General features: G+C 38.9%; 1 protein-coding gene across 1 annotated transcript; it reads right to left on the bottom strand.

Moving 5' to 3' along the window:
* Nucleotides 1–1,062: 1,062 nt before the first annotated feature.
* Nucleotides 1,063–15,534, bottom strand: IL26 (interleukin 26). The gene is made up of 5 exons (XM_043878755.1): nucleotides 15,324–15,534; nucleotides 15,182–15,238; nucleotides 14,874–15,008; nucleotides 1,545–1,610; nucleotides 1,063–1,458 (listed from the first exon to the last, which is right to left on the bottom strand). The coding sequence occupies exons 1-5, from the start codon at nucleotides 15,492–15,494 to the stop codon at nucleotides 1,372–1,374; spliced, it is 516 nt and encodes a 171-aa protein (XP_043734690.1). The 5' UTR covers nucleotides 15,495–15,534; the 3' UTR covers nucleotides 1,063–1,371.
* Between the last annotated feature and the right edge of the window lie 277 nt (nucleotides 15,535–15,811).

Genomic DNA, 15,811 nt, shown 5'->3' with positions numbered 1-15,811 from the left:
GCCAGCTCCTCCAAATATTTCTCAACAAGGAAGGCTGTCCCATTACTGATGGCCTCGAAGCCTGCCCTGGGAAGCCCTAAGTCAACAGCACGAAATGAAGGCAGAGTCCCCTAGGCTCCCCACCCCCAAACCCCTCCACTCACCACCACTTTCCCTGGCTGTGGGCCTGTCTAATAATGAGGTCCCCAGTGGGATAAGACATGGGGGTACAGGGTGTTGATGGGGAAGGCAGGAAGGAGAAAGGGTAAGAAACAAAGGGATACTTTTGGAAATATGAAAGAGAAGGTAGTCCCCAGTGGATAGATAAATGACTATGTGATTGAAGAGACTGGATGGTGAGAAAACAAGAGAAGAGATGCCAAGGATGAAAACCACAGAGGCCTTCAGGACACCCTGTCTATTCCTACCACAAAACACCAAGTCCCGGGGTTGTCTGTGTGCAGCAGAGACAGAATGGATGCTTTGTGGAAGCGAATTAGCCGTCACACAAATCGCTCTCTGAAACTGCCCATGATTACTACGCTGAAGCAGGGTCCGTTTGATGTAAAATAGTCAGCCTGTATGACTCATTCAACTGAAGGGCTGGCTGTATGGGTAAGGTTTTTAGATAGTACGGCAAGTTTCCTGTGGTAGAATCTGAACTGCATTCAGACTTCTATTTGGCCTTTAATAACATTCTTAATTGCATAGCACCTGGAAGGAACATAATCAAGCTTTAGCATCATTTCCACTTAGTTCCTTGTAGTCTATGTAGCTTGAGTTATCTGTCAAAAGTGTGTCTAGTAAACCATTCCAAGCAGTTAGTTTACATGTGCAACCATTTGATCTGATCTGATAGTTACCATTGTACTGAATGAAATTCTAGCATACTGTCTTAGAAAGGATATCCAGGACAAAGAAACACAACTTATTTCATTAAAATCAAAATCTGCTAGGGGCTAAGTTCACACTGGGCATAATTAATTATCATCAAGCCCTACACTATTCTATGCTTACTCCTTAAGTAAACGATAATTATATACATGGCATCTATGTAAGTCTCACTATATTGTATCCCAGAAATCTGTCGTTTTCTTTGAGTAAATATTACATGATTTAATTCTGGTTGTACACTTTTAGATTAAACTCATACAATGCACTTGGGAATGACAAAACATATTCAAAATGAAAGCATTCTTTGAAAATACAGAAAATGTGCATATTAATGATAACTTATCTCCAAAATGTTATTGCATTAAATTCCTCTAGACATCTAACTTACTGTTAGCACTATATACAAAATATTTAAAAGGAAATACACTACTGTAAATACACTACTGGTTGTGCTCATTATATTTCAAAATAATAAATCAATCCACTTGGCTTCTTGAATTACTTAATACTTTCCAAGAATTGTTTAATCCAGGAAAGAAGAATATCCAGTTCACTGATGGCTTTGTAGATTCCTTTCTTTCCAATCTGCAGATAAGGTAGAAATATTAGAAGCAGAAATATTTCATATCTTTAAAAAAAAGTACTCAAAGACAAGAATTTGGTATACTTACCTCATAAAATGTTCTTTTCATCCTGGTAATGGATTTCATCTCTCTAGCTGATGAAGCACAGGAAATCTAAGAAATTAGCAGTAAATACAGAAATATTGCTGAAGAAGTTCCAGTACTCACTCTTCCATCCACTCAACCAACAATTTTTGAGCATGTTGTGGGCATGAAATATGCTGGCAAGTAAATAATACCTGGCCTCTGTCCTAACAGAGTTTACAGTTTCATGAGGGAGAATAATGATAAATAAAAAAAAAAGAAAAATTAAAATTTACAAACTGCAACTAAAACTGTGTTTGTAATGCATGACTCTATGATAGGGATCTACAGAAATGACCCTCTTTCAACTGGATAGTCAGAGAAGGTTCTTTTGAGGAATGACACTTAAATTAAGGCCTGAACAGGGGGGAGGCAGCAGGTATATGAGGAAGTGAAGAAAGAAAAGAGGGATTTGGAAAGGATACACAGGTGGAATAATAATACACAGGGAACCTGAGCGAAAGGTGGGCAAATGTCCTGAGGCAAGAAAGATTACGCCTTCCAGAAACTTAAAGAAACCATGGCTGGAGCAAGAGAGATGCTGGAAATACAAGAAATGTGCAAATGATGAGAAAAAAAATTTTTACTTTTTGAAAAATCTCTCTGGCTATTTGAAATATTGCATAGTACAATATTCAGATGTTGATTCCCAAGAAGAAAGCACCAGGAAATGAATATTAGTTTCTAAATTGGAAGAAGAGTAAGCTAGTGTCTTGAGAAGACAGCTTGTAGCCTGACTTGGGGTGGGGAGAGATTGGGAAATGCTGGTCTCCTTTGAGGAGGTGAGTTTTCAAATCTGAGCACGAGAATCACTTAGAAGTCATGGAGGAAGAAATTCTCCACCTTCCTTTCCTCATCTTTTTTTCTCCCACAGATTCCCATAGGGAAGACTTTGCATAGGAAGGTAGAAATTCTTCCTGTGAAAGGGGCTTTTGTGATGAGGCATGGGAGAGCTGCACACAGAATGTGAAGGCTCCGTCTGCAGGACTCACAAGCACAAGGGCTGAACCTCCCTGTGATAAGAGCCGTGAATTTAGGGGACGTTTCCTCCCACACCAGATCCTGTGAGGCCAAAACAAGGTGGAACCGATCCAGGACAGTGGTAGCCAGAATCAGCGAATACAGTCAGGAAGAATTCATTCCTTCATTAAACAAGCATTCATGAAGTGCCTACTAAGTGTCAGATCATGTGTCAGGCACTAAAGACATAATAATGAGCAAAACAGAGCTAGCAAATAGGATAGTGGTAGATGGGAAAATCAACAAAATACAAGATCAATAATAGAAGATAAAACTCTAGCAGTTCTTCTTTATCCCAATTTCCCTTCATGTGAAGATTGTTAGATAAAAATAATAGTAATCAACGTGTATTTTGTTAGCATTCTGTGTCAGGCACTAATATGAAGGCTTTGGTTATATTAACTCATTCAGTCCTCAAAACAACCTTAAGAGGTAGGTACTATTATCACGCTCATTTTACAGTTTAGAAAACCCAAGCATTGAAGTTAACATTCTGTCAATGTTCACATGGTATTAATAAGTGAAAGAGCTGAGATCCAAACCCAGGTATTTTGACTCCAGAGTATGTATTTAAAAGCCACTATATTACACTATTTATACACTATATATAGACTATTATACTATTTTTTTATATTTAAAAAAACTGCATAACTTGGAAAAGATATTCCAGCCAAGCCATTCTCCTGTTGAAAATCTTAAATATCCAGTTCCAAAGAAAGATTAGTTCAAAGATCCCTACTCTGTATTATCTCGGGGGAAATACTGGGAATGCTTCTAAAAGCCTAAGCTAATTGACAGAGAAAGACAGACAGAGACAGACAGACTTCAACCTGAAAATGCACGGTGTGGTAATGAACAAAAGATGAAACCCTGTGTGTGTGTGTGTGTGTGTGTGTTTATGTGTGTGTGCTTGTGTGTGTGCTTGTGTGTGTTTGTGTGTGTTTGTGTTTGTGTGTGTGTGTGTGTGTGCTTGTGTGTGTGCTTGTGTGTTTGTGTGTTTGTGTTTGTGTGTGTGTGTTTGTGTGTGTATGTTTGCATGTTTGTGTGTGTTTCTATGTGTTTGTGTGTGTGTTTCTGTGTTTGTGTTTGTGTGTGTGTTTGTGTGTGCTTGTGTGTGTGCTTGTGTGTTTGCGTGTTTGTGTGTGTTTGTGTGTGTGTGTTTGTGTGTGTGCTTGTGTGTGTTTGTGTGTTTGTGCTTGTGTGTGTGTTTGTGTGTGTGCTTGTGTGTGTTTGCATGTTTGTGTGTGTTTGTGTGTGTTTGTGTATGTGCGTGTTTGTGTGTTTGCGTGTTCGTATGTGTGTGTTTCTGTGTGTTTCTGTGTGTTTGTGTGTGTTTGTGTGTTTGTGTGTGTGTTTGTGTTTGTGTGTGTGTGTTTGTGTGTTTGTGTGTGTATTTGTGTGTGTGTGTTTTGTGTGTGTGTTTGCGTGTGTTTGTGTGTGTTTGTGTGTTTGCGTATTTGTGTGTGTGTTTCTGTGTGTGTGTTTGTGTGTGTGTTTGCATGTGTTTGTGTGTGTTTGCGTGTTTGTGTGTTTGTGTGTGTGTGTGCGTGTTTGTGTGTTTGTGTGTGTGTGTGTTTGTGTGTGTGTGTGTGTGTTTGTGTGTGTGTTTGCATGTGTTTGTGTGTGTTTGCGTGTTTGTGTGTTTGTGTGTGTGTGTGCGTGTTTGTGTGTTTGTGTGTGTGTGTGTTTGTGTGTGTGTGTGTGTGTGTGTGTTTGTGTGTGTTTTGCTCCCTTTGTTCATTTGTTTTCCAGACTGGAACTGCAAAAGTAAATTCTAGAAATACCAACTCTAGTTCCAGCCGGGAGAGTAGTTCTGGAAATTATTATAGAGAAGACTGCTATTACTTTTTAAATGGAGAATTTGGCTAGATGCTAAATCCGTCCAGTCAGAAATTATCTAGTATAAATGTAGTTGGCCCAAACATTGCAACCGGAAGAGAGGACTTCATGAGGATAATCGATACTTGCCAATTCCAGTATATCCAACGTTCTTAGATGCAAAGATCAGTCACAAGGAACTGAAGAAGCAAGCCATGGGGCACAATATCCAATATGCCTGGGTCAGGACTTAAAACTCTAACACTAGAATCCACCTGCAGATGCAGGAAACAGGGGTGTGATCTCTGGCCCAGGAAGATCCACGTGCCACAGAGCAACTAAGCCCGGGCGCCACAAACCCTGAGTCCTGCGCTCTAGAATCCGAGCACCGCAACTGCTGGGCCCCGCGCTGGACAGCCCAGGAACTGCAACCTCTGAAGCACGCACACCCCACAGCCCTTGCTCTGCAACCAGAGAAGCCACTGCAATGAAAACCTGTGCTCTGCAACTAGAGAGTAGCCCCCACTTGCCACAACTAGAGAAAAAACCGTGCAGTAATGAAGACCCAGCACAGCCAAAAATAAATAAATATTAAAAAAAAAAAAAAAAAAGATTTAACACCGAAAACGTGAGACCAAAGAAGCCAACCAAATTCTGGACATTTTAGAGAAATTAAAGGTCATTAAGGCACTCCCTGATGACGAGGCCCTCTCCCCAGACAGTGTGGGCCTACGGGGCCTCCCATACTAGGGTAGGGATTACAAGAAAGGTTTGTGACTTCACTCCATCTAAGGCACATGCTACCCTAAGAACAAAGAGAGTAGAAGGGGAGAAAAACAAGGTTTGGCAAAAAATAAAAACCCACTACTTAATAGTGGCAGTGTTTCCTCTAGAGTTCTGTAGGTTTATGGGATTCTTTCTGGTGCCTTGAGCTCTGTTTACTATAAATGACCCCTAGTAAAGGCAAGAGGTTTTCACTTTCCTCACTGTTATAAACATGTCTATAGACCCAGTAGGATAGCCTGATTTTACTGCTAATTCAGATTTCTTTGCTTGGAAGGAGGGATTCCTTTTACCTTATATTTCAAGGTATAGTTCCATTTGCAGAAAAAAAGCATGCAAAACGAAAGGGCAGCAGTTTTGTTCTAAGAACGGCTGCATGATTTGACAGACAGGCAAAGCAGTTATGACCTGGACGAGAGGCGATTTATTAGTAGGGCTGGAATAACCAGAGATTGGCTCAAAAACAAAAAATAATGTGTGTGTGATAGTCACGGAATAACAAACACAAGGCAACAGCCTAATCATTCACCATTAAGTCAATGGATGGTTATTGCATACTTACTATATGCTAGGCATATAATCGTGTCTCTGACCACATAGCATTGATTTTACTTAATTTATAAAAGTGCCCTACATGCTGAAAACCTCCTTGGGGCACAAGCAATGGCTCATAATTGTCAGAGACAGTGAAGGAAAATCACAATACTACGTGATGAATATTGTGATTTAAAAACAAAACCCGTTCTGAGGACACAGCAGAGGCCATCCAACTGTGGGACCCCAGAAGGCTTCCAGAAGGAAAAAACAAGAGCGTTGCATCTTGAAGGGTAACTAAAATGGAATGGAAGAAACAGAAAGAATGGATGAGTAGGAAGAGGAAGCCGGATGCTCAAAGGGTGGAGAGAACAGAGATTATGTATTTATTTAACTTGTTATTATTGTTATTATTTTGGGGGCCACAGCTGGCAGCATGTGGGATCCTAGTTCCCTAACCAGGGATTGAACCTGTGCCGCCTGCATTAGGACTGCGGAGTCTTAAGCACTGGACAATCAGGGAAGTCCAACAGTGATAATTCAAACACCCTTCTGGTCTCAGATTCAGTTACCTGTGATACGGCCCCCAACCTCCAGCCCTCAGCATCCTCTTGTTTGCTCCCTTCATGGCACCTATCAAAATCTGAGAGTTGCTGAAACTGACTGAGGGCATTCTCAAAAGAATTCTGTACAGAAAGAGATATTATCTATCAATTTTTGTTGAATTTCCAGCATCTGGAATAGTGTTCAGCAACACTAGATACTCGGTGCTTATTTAATGAATGAATCAATGAATGAAATGCAAGCATCAGCTTAGAGCTTTGGGGCTCACAAAGCCCACTGGTTTAATATTAAGTAGTCTGAAGTATATACTGGGCATTAGTAAGCTCTGTTTAAAATAATTTCATGAAAAAATAAATGTAATCCTTAAATCTGAATCCCCAGTATCCACAACGTGTTTGCAAAATCCTGAGAATATGTATTGTGTATTATATACACTAAAGCAAAAATGAATAATCCCTCTCCACTGATAATTCTGAGGAAATGAAATAGCTTGGCCAGGGAGTGGACAGCGGTACATGTCATAGTCTCTCACCCTGTATTCTCACAAATAATGAACTCAAATCCTTCCTACAAAAGGAGTTTTAATATACTATAGTCTTTTATGAGCATGTACCAGGCTTCCCAGGCGGCATTAGTGGTAAAGAACCCACCTGCCAACGCAGGAGACCGTAAGAGACGCGGGTTCAATCCCTGGGTTGGGAAGATCCCCTGGAGGAGGGCATGACAACCCACTTCAGTATTCCTGCCTGGAGAATTCCATGAACAGAGGAGCCTGGCGGGCTACAGTTCATAGGGTTACACAGAGTTGGACATAAATTAATTGACTTAGCACAGCACAGCCCAGCGCAACTAAGGGATACCTTTGACGGAAAAGAAATTCTATAATATAATTAGAAAATATATTTACCAAAGTTAAAACTGATGACTCATGAATGATCTCTGTATCTTTCACTTAAAGTAACACTGTAAGTAAAACACTAACATTAGGCACTAAAAGGATATTTGATTGTTTAAGAGAATATCTCCTTTGGAAATTGTTGAGAAAATATAATTGGAAGAAAATTAGTGTTCTGAGTATGGAAAACAGTAAGGAAAGATACGAACAATTTTACAGAACTACTATGTATTAGGCACTTTGACGTAGTATCTTATTTAATTCTTTCAAAAACTGCACAATGAGATTATTTGTATTGTTAAAGACAAGTTTAGGACTTTATAGTTAATGAAAGAATAAACCAGGATTAGTCTTACTTCCTGCTTCAGTTTTTATCAGTTCAACCAATTATGATTTTTAAAATATTCAAAATTGCAAACAAATAATTAGCAATGCTTCACAACTTGACAAGCTAGTTGCAACTATTTGATGATACAAGTTACTTATGATACAAGTTACTTATCAAACATTCTACAAGAATTAGAGACACAAATATTCTATTTGACAAGACTTGCCAAACTTAAAAATTAATCGCATACAATTAATGTAAAGAAACGGAGCTCTCTAATTACCAATTACTATTTAGACTCTCAAAATGTTAATTAAAGTAGATGATGAAATCTTGAAAACTAATGTACTATTTTTCCAGTTTCAACTTTGAGCACTAGCAATTAGGCGAACTATCCTATGAATTCAACTAAGCAACTATTGAATTCCCTTTCAAATCTGAGAGTTTTTCTATAAGAATCCTTAAAACGTCTTTTTACATAGAGGCACTTTCCAAATATCATTTAGACAAATACCATGGGATCGCAAAGAGTCGGACACAACTGAGCGACTCTCATTTTCACTTTTCATGGCTAACAAAGATTAAAAATAAAGGTATTTATGTTAACCACTGCTTTTTTTTCTTTAAACAATTATACCACCTGAATTACCCAAATCAGACTTATTAAAATGTATAATATTTTACGAGGTACTGCAAAATACCTAGAATGTTCTCAGAAATGATAAGATGACATTCGAATACAGTGGTGCTGGGATTCCAGACATTGGAGTCTATCGTGAAAATTGTTGTAGTGCCGTGTCTTGAGAATGGCTCAAGAAGATGCCAGTCTCGGTGGATTTATAGAGAAACCCTGAACTTTAAAGAACCAGAAAGACTTCTCAAAAATGAAAAAGAATTTATGTCCATGAGTTAATCATGAACCTAAGAGAAAATAACAACTCATTGATCACCTTGAAAGAATATTAGAAAATCAATCCTTATATTGAAAACTGATAAATAAAGAAAATGAATTACATGTTTCTTTTTAAACAGTAGAGATGACATTCTTGGAGCAAATGAAATAACAAGTTTTAATTAAAAATACAATGTCATCATTTGGTAACTTTTAAAAATATCTCATACATTTGCATAAACAGCTGACCCTAAATAAAATTGCACACTATCTAGAAAATCACAATATTTAAAACAGATAAGAACCAGAATTTCATGTTTATTCTGACCTTCTTATATGATAAGGTCCTCAGGACAACCAAAAGATTAGTTAGGGGGAGATTCTCTTTACATAATTATCCCTATTTATAAATAAAGGAAATAGAATTTTAAAGCATTATTTTGCAATGTTTTATGAATTAATAGATCTAAACAATAATTATCAGAGACTGATAACAGAAATAGGGTCCATATAGTACATTCTAGAAGCTAAAGGAAAGATGGATCATGTGAAGTAGGAAAAGGGAAAATATTAAAAAGAACAAATTCAGACTTCTGGTAACAAAGGCTATAATGTCTAAGATGAAAAACATACTGAATGGGACTAAAGTAGGTTAGATATTACAAACTGAAAGATTTGTAAATTTTGTAAACTTGAAGATATAGCAATAGAAACTATCCACAATAAAACACAGAAAAACATTGCCATTGACCATAAAAATGACAGCAAGGATGTTGAACAATTTTAACTCCATACACTACTGGTAGAAATGTAAACTGATTCAACCACTCTAGGAAACAGCTTGGCTGTTTATTGCATCATTAAACATACACCTAACCTATGATCCAGCCTAGGTGTTTACCACTCCTACCACTCAGGTATTTACTCAACAGAAGTGAGAGTATCTCTCCAAACAAAGACTTGTATGGCATTTCTCCAGGCAAGATTACTGGAGTGGATTGCCATTTCCTTCTCCAGGGGATCTTTCCCTCCCAGGGATTGAACCCTGGGTCTCCTGCACTGCAGGCAGATTCTTTACTGACTGAGTCACTGGGGAAGTATATAAATATTAATAGCAGCTTTTTTTGTGATAATGAAAAACTGGAAAAAATAAATAGCCATCAATAGATGAATAGATAAAGTGTGGTATATCATTACAGTGGAATGCTAATTGGCAATGAAAAGGGGAGAAGTAATTAATACACTCAATAACATGAGTGAATCTCAAAATAATTATGCTGAGTAGAAGTCAGACTTTAAAGAATATGACACGTATATAGATTTTCCTCACTTTATAATTGTCTAAAGTCCTGATAAACCTATTGTTAGTTGAAAATATCTTAAGTCAAAAATGCATTTAAGGGACTCCCCTGGCAGTCCAGTTGTTAAGACTTCATCTTTCAACGTAGGGAGTATGGGTTCAATCTCTGATCAGGGAGCTAATATCGCACATGCCTCAAGGTCAAAAAACTGAGACATAAAACAGAAACAAAGTTGTAACAAATTCAATAAAGAATTAAAAATATGCCTAGTATACCTAACTTTCCAAGCATCATAGCTTAGTCTAGCCTAGCTTAAATGTGTTCAGAACACTTAAATTGGCCTACAATGGTTAGAAAAATCACCTAACACAAGCCTATTTCATGATGAAATGTTGAATATCTCATAGAATTTATTCAATACTGTAATGAAAGTGAAAAACAGGATAGTTGTCTGGATACAGAACGGTGGTAAGTGAATTGGTTGTTTACCCTCATGATCTTATGGCTGACCGGGAGCTGTGACTGCCGCTGCTATCCAATATCGAGAGAGTATTGTGCCAGGAATCACTAGCCCAGGAAAACTGGAAATACATACCTTTTATAAAGTCAAAAATCACACCATTGTAAGTTAGGGATCATCTGTAAAACCATTTACATTAAATCCTAGGAAACGCAAATAAATCTATAGTGACAGAAAGCTGGTCGGTGGTCCTTTGGAACCAGTGTTGGGGAGGGGAAGTGGAGGGGATTACCAAGGCAAACAAAGAAACTTTGAGGGGTGATGGATGTGTTCATCATCTTAATTGTGGTGGTGATTTCACAAGTGTACACATATGTCAAAACTACCCAATAACACACTCTAAATCCATTCAGTTAAGTTCATGCTAATTATATATCAATAAATCTATTAATAAATACATCATAAATATAAACATACACAAAATACATGGATATGTATTTTGATTATCACTCCTATGATTGTATTTATGCATGGGACTTCTCAAACTTCTAGCAGACCTAAAGCAACTTACTAACCTTTCTCCAAGCTTTTTCCTTCTGATCTCATAGTGAATGACACCACCAACCAGCCAGCTTTCCAAGTAGAAACCTTGGCTCATCCCAGTCTGGGCTTCCCTAATGGCTCAGATGATAAAGAATCTGCCTGCAATGCAGGAGACCTGGATTTGATCCCTGCAGAAGGGAATGGCTACCCACTCCAGTATTCCTGCCTGGAGAATTGCATGGACAGAGAAGCCTGGTGGACTGCAGTCCATGGGGTCGAAGAGCCAGACACTTCCACTTTCACCCCAGTGTGCTGTCTTCCTCAGACTCTCCTTGTCCTTCCTTATGGCACTAGTGTGCACACTTCAGTCCAAGCACATTACTGCAGTGCTCTTTCCATTGTTTCTGTTGCCTGGAGTCTCACCCCTGCAGACGTACAGATGGCCAACAGGCGCGTGCAGAGATGCTCAACATCACTAATCGTTAGAGACATGCAAATCAAAACTATAATGAGGTATCACCTCACACTGGTCAGATGGCTATCATCAAAAAGTCTACAAATAATAAATGCTGGAGAGGATGTGGAGAAAAAGGAATCCTCCTACACTGTTGGTGAGAATGTAAATTGCTGCAGCCTTTTTGGTTTTCCATTTTGAATATAACAGCATGTACATGTCGATCCCAAACTCCCTAACTATCTCTCCCTTCCCTCTACTCTTTCCTCCTCTGGGAGGAAAACCTCTCTGTTTCTGTTTTGTAAAATAAGATCATTTGTATAATTTCTTTTTAGATTCCTATAAGGGATATCATACAGATATTTCCGAAGATTCATTCTTGAGTCAGAATCACCACACCTAGGAATGTCTGCATCCAATTAAAAAAAAAGAGATGACTGGATGGGATAATAGATGCTATTTCTGGTTTTCTTTTTCTTTTTTTAACTCCAGATTCTATAGACCAAGACATGGATTTAGTCTCAGGATCAATTCCTCGAAAGTCTGCCCAAGTTTCAGTAGGAGAGAGAGGAGAGCTTTAAAGCAACCAGCAGAGCCACATGGAAGGAGGAGAAAAGTTTCTGCAACTTGCAAAGCTTTGATTCATTGGCATATTCAAGAATTAAGGATAGCCTGAGGTCCCTGGAAGGAAGAGGGAAAAAGAAACACAGTGACAATTACACATCTGGTGGAGGGCACAGCTGCTCTGTTAGGAAAGCTGCCCCCATGCCCATCTTCCCAAAATTAAAACAAATGTTCAAAAAAGAGGGAAAAAAAAATCACATGTAAATAAATGTCACCTACTTCACATTTTATAACTTCTCTCTACTAATCTCTGCCACATCCACTGATTCAGAATTCCACATAGAGCGGCAAATGCTCAGTTAATTTATATTAGACACATGCTTGCTTCTGTAGCCAAAAAGAAAAAATGGTGATTGCCAGAAAAACTAAATGCAAGCCTGTTATTAAAATTAAACTTATTTCCCTAAAGCAATATCTGAGGCGACTTTCTAAAGCTCAGCTTAATCCTTCGACCTTCTTTTTTACAGTTTCACGGAGGCGGTTTGTTTACTCCAGCACATAAACTCCTTAGCTTGTGAGCCAAATTAACCAAAGCTAATAAGGGTTGTATTGGGAGGGGGGAACATTAGAAGGAATGACCAGAATTAGGTGGACCTCAGGATGGTTGGCTAGGTGATGTGCTCGTATTCGGCCACAAGGGGGAGCCAGCCGCCTTGGAACGCCTCCACGATGAGCCTGAGCGGTTCCGCCCTACTCCCATCCTGCAGTAGCTCAAGTCTCTCAAGAAAATCTCTTGACAAATTAAGGTCCCTTTCGGAACTGACTTCTCCCATAGCAAGTCAAGGCAAACCAGAGTTCCTAGATAGCTCTATGGTTTCTAAGTTTTTCGTCTGAAACATTGCTCGGTTTGGGTTATAACTATTATGTGGTCTCTAGCTATATGAGCTGAAGAAATAAAATCAGTGGTCAAAGTAGACATAGCTTTTGGGAGTTTCAGGGGTTCAGATATACTATACTGTATCAGACAAGGATTTCTAGTACCTCAGCATCATTAACAAACTTCATTTACAATAATATTACATTACATTGGATGACTCTGTACCTTCTTATTTTAACGGAATATGAGAGTTTATGGGAAACTATGCAGCTTATTTAACTTATATGCAAAGTACATCATGCAAAATGCTGGATTGGATGAAGCACAAGCTGGAATCAAGATCGCTGGGAGAAATATCAATAACCTCAGATACGCAGACGACACCACCCTTATGGCAGAAAGTGAAGAACTAAAGAGCCTCTTGATGAAAGTGAAAGAGAGGAGTGAAAAAGTTGGCTTAAAGCTCAACATTCAGAAAACAAAGATCATGGCATCCAGTCCCATCACTTCATGGCAAATAGATAGGGAAACAGTGGCAGACTTTATTTTGGGTGGCTCCAAAATCATTGCAGATGATGGCTGCAGCCATGAAATTAAAAGATGCTTGCTCCTTGGAAGAAAAGCTATTACCAACCTAGACAGCATATTAAAAAGCAGAGACATTACTTTGCCAACAAAGATCTGTCTAGTCAAAGCTATGGTTTTTCCAGTAGTCAAGTGTGGATATGAGAGTTGGCCTATAAAGAAAGCTGAGTGCCAAAGAATTGATGCTTTTGAGCTGTGGTGTTGGAGAAGACTCTTGAGGGTCCCTTGGACTGCAAGGAGATCCAACCAGTCCATCCTAAAGGAAATCAGTCCTGAATATTCATTGGAAGGACTGATGCAGAAGCTGAAACTCCAATACTTTGGCACCTGATGCAAAGAACCGACTCATTGGCAAAGACCCTGATGCTGGGAAAGGTTGAAGGCAGGAGGAGAAGGGGATGAGATGGTTGGATGGCATCAGCAATGTGATGGACATGAGTTTGAGTAGGCTTCGGGAGTTGGTGATGGACAGGAAGTCTGGTGTGCTGCAGTCCATGGGGTCACAAAGAGTCAGACACGACTGAGTGACTGAACTGAATGCAACCCAAGTCCCAGATGAGGATGTAACTTAAACATAAACTAACCAAAGGGAACATAAATTTGTTATATTTTTTTACCCTACTGACCAGCTCACCCTTATAAAAATTGTCTGCATTGTAGGCTGGAATTTGGATTACTGTGTACTTTCATGGACCACAAGAAAAAAGATGTCCTGATATTTTAAAACTGAAAATCTGCTACCAACAGCCCAGAGTTTAAGTTTCGTGACCCTGATGCCCAAGGATAGAAAGCTCATTACCTTCTGGTGACCCAAGGACTGTAATAGCCTTCACTACCCCCTACTTTGTACCACCTACCAGTATAGCCACAGGAGACTGGAGAGCGCATATTTAGAACAAAACCCACTGAAAAGACTCAACACTTCTCACAGACGTTAGCCAACTAATACTGCACAGATCCTGGCTTGGTTGTTTTGCTTTGTTTTGTCTTTCTATACTGATCTTTAATATCATGGACGTTAGAAATACGGTCACTTCTGCCTTCTTAATGAGTACCCCATTGCTTAGGGTGATGGTGACCATACCACAACATCAAATAATTTAGGTGCCAAAGAAGAACACACTTCTTTTATCGTTTTGTTTTGATTGAAACTTTGCCTTGTAAAGGATACAATTCTATACTTACACAAATAAATGAGACAAAGTCAATCTAAAAGCACTTATCAGTATGGGAAAGAGGAGGTGAGAGAAAGTGAGCAAAAAAGAAAGAGAAAAAAGAGAGAAAGGAAGAAAGGAAAGAAGAAAAACAAGGACATTCTAGAAAAGTGTTTGGCACATCATCGGTGCTTCAGAAATATTTGCTAAATGAATGAATTAGTTGGGATTTGCACAAAGAGAAACTGATTTGAAAAACAAAATATTGATCTGAGGAGCATCTCATGTTCATTTAGCTCTCTTCAACTTATTTTACGTGTCATTCTTTAAGAAATAGAACATAGTGGCATGAGAGGTTACGCAGGATTGTTTGATACTGTTTCCCTGGTGATGGATTCTCCATTTGGACTACAAACCAACAATTAGAAAATCCCTTTACTCACCCGTTGGGGTGAAGACAAAATATGCTATTTTCTAGGTAGATTTCTGGGATCAAAACCATATTTGCTGTGCATACTTACACAACGGCTCAATTTCTGCCTAAGGCTATGAAATTCTTCCACAAAGTGCATTTCCTTGCAAACTTGTAACTGGAGTTGACCAAAAACATCTTCCATGAAGAAGGACAGAAGTTGTTCCTGGAATCTGCAGTTTTTCTATAAATGAGATAGGAAAAAATTGCGTAAGGTAAACCATGAGCAGCTTTTGTAAAATGAACCAAAATATCCCCCTGATTACTACTTCATGACCATCTGGAAAAATTAAAAATGCAAGGAGAAAAGCATGCAACAAGTAGAAATGTGAGAAAGAAAAGCACCCCCTGGCTTACCATAAATAGCTTTTTTGTTTTCTTTTTTAATAATCGTATATTTTTTATGTGATCTTCCTACAATAAAACAAAGAGAAATAAGATTTATCCAGCATTTCAAATGTCCCTTAGGTCTTCATTCTAAGCAGAGCCTAGTACTTACTGGAATCGTTGCTCTGAGGCTTGCTGCCTTGACATAGAGCGTATCAACAGCTTGGGACAGGGTTCCCCTTGGGTAACAACTTTCGGCAAAGGGTGATTGCTTCTGCTTAGCAATGGCAAGAGACAGGGTGACAAACAGCAACCCAGATCTCAAAATGCAACTCACCCACATTTCCCTCCACCCCACTCAGCTCGTGTCGCTCACAGTAACCAGTTATTTGTGCCGGTTAGACGGGAGGATAACCTACTTACTTTAGCCCTCAAGGTCGCCTCTCCAATGAGATGCTGCGAAAGATAACTTACAGTTTAGAAAGAGGAAGATCACTTCAGTTCTAATTTTTCAGAGCTTGCTTCATAATCAAAAAACATTGACCACACCATAGTGTGACGTTAAGTAAAAGCTCAAATTTACTGGCAAGGTGGGGGCCCTGTTTCCAAAAAGCATTCAGAACCTCAGATGTGTCTCACAACAGGTTTCATTATTTTTAA

The sequence above is a fragment of the Cervus elaphus genome, chromosome 3, assembly GCF_910594005.1.
Source record: "Cervus elaphus chromosome 3, mCerEla1.1, whole genome shotgun sequence".
In the NCBI taxonomy this organism is placed as follows: Eukaryota; Metazoa; Chordata; class Mammalia; order Artiodactyla; family Cervidae; genus Cervus; species Cervus elaphus.
This window is presented reverse-complemented; position numbering and strand designations above follow the sequence as displayed.

What these genes read in the sequence shown, in the direction of transcription:
- IL26 (XM_043878755.1), bottom strand. Translation starts at nt 15,494, where the DNA reads ATGTGGGTGAGTTGCATTTTGAGATCTGGGTTGCTGTTTGTCACCCTG. An exon ending in GCCTCAGAGCAACGATTCCA is followed by an intron (nt 15,239 to 15,323) that starts GTAAGTACTAGG and finishes GTTTTATTGTAG; the next exon opens with GAAGATCACATAAAAAATAT. An exon ending in GGCAGAAATTGAGCCGTTGT is followed by an intron (nt 1,611 to 14,873) that starts GTAAGTATGCAC and finishes CTAATTTCTTAG; the next exon opens with ATTTCCTGTGCTTCATCAGC.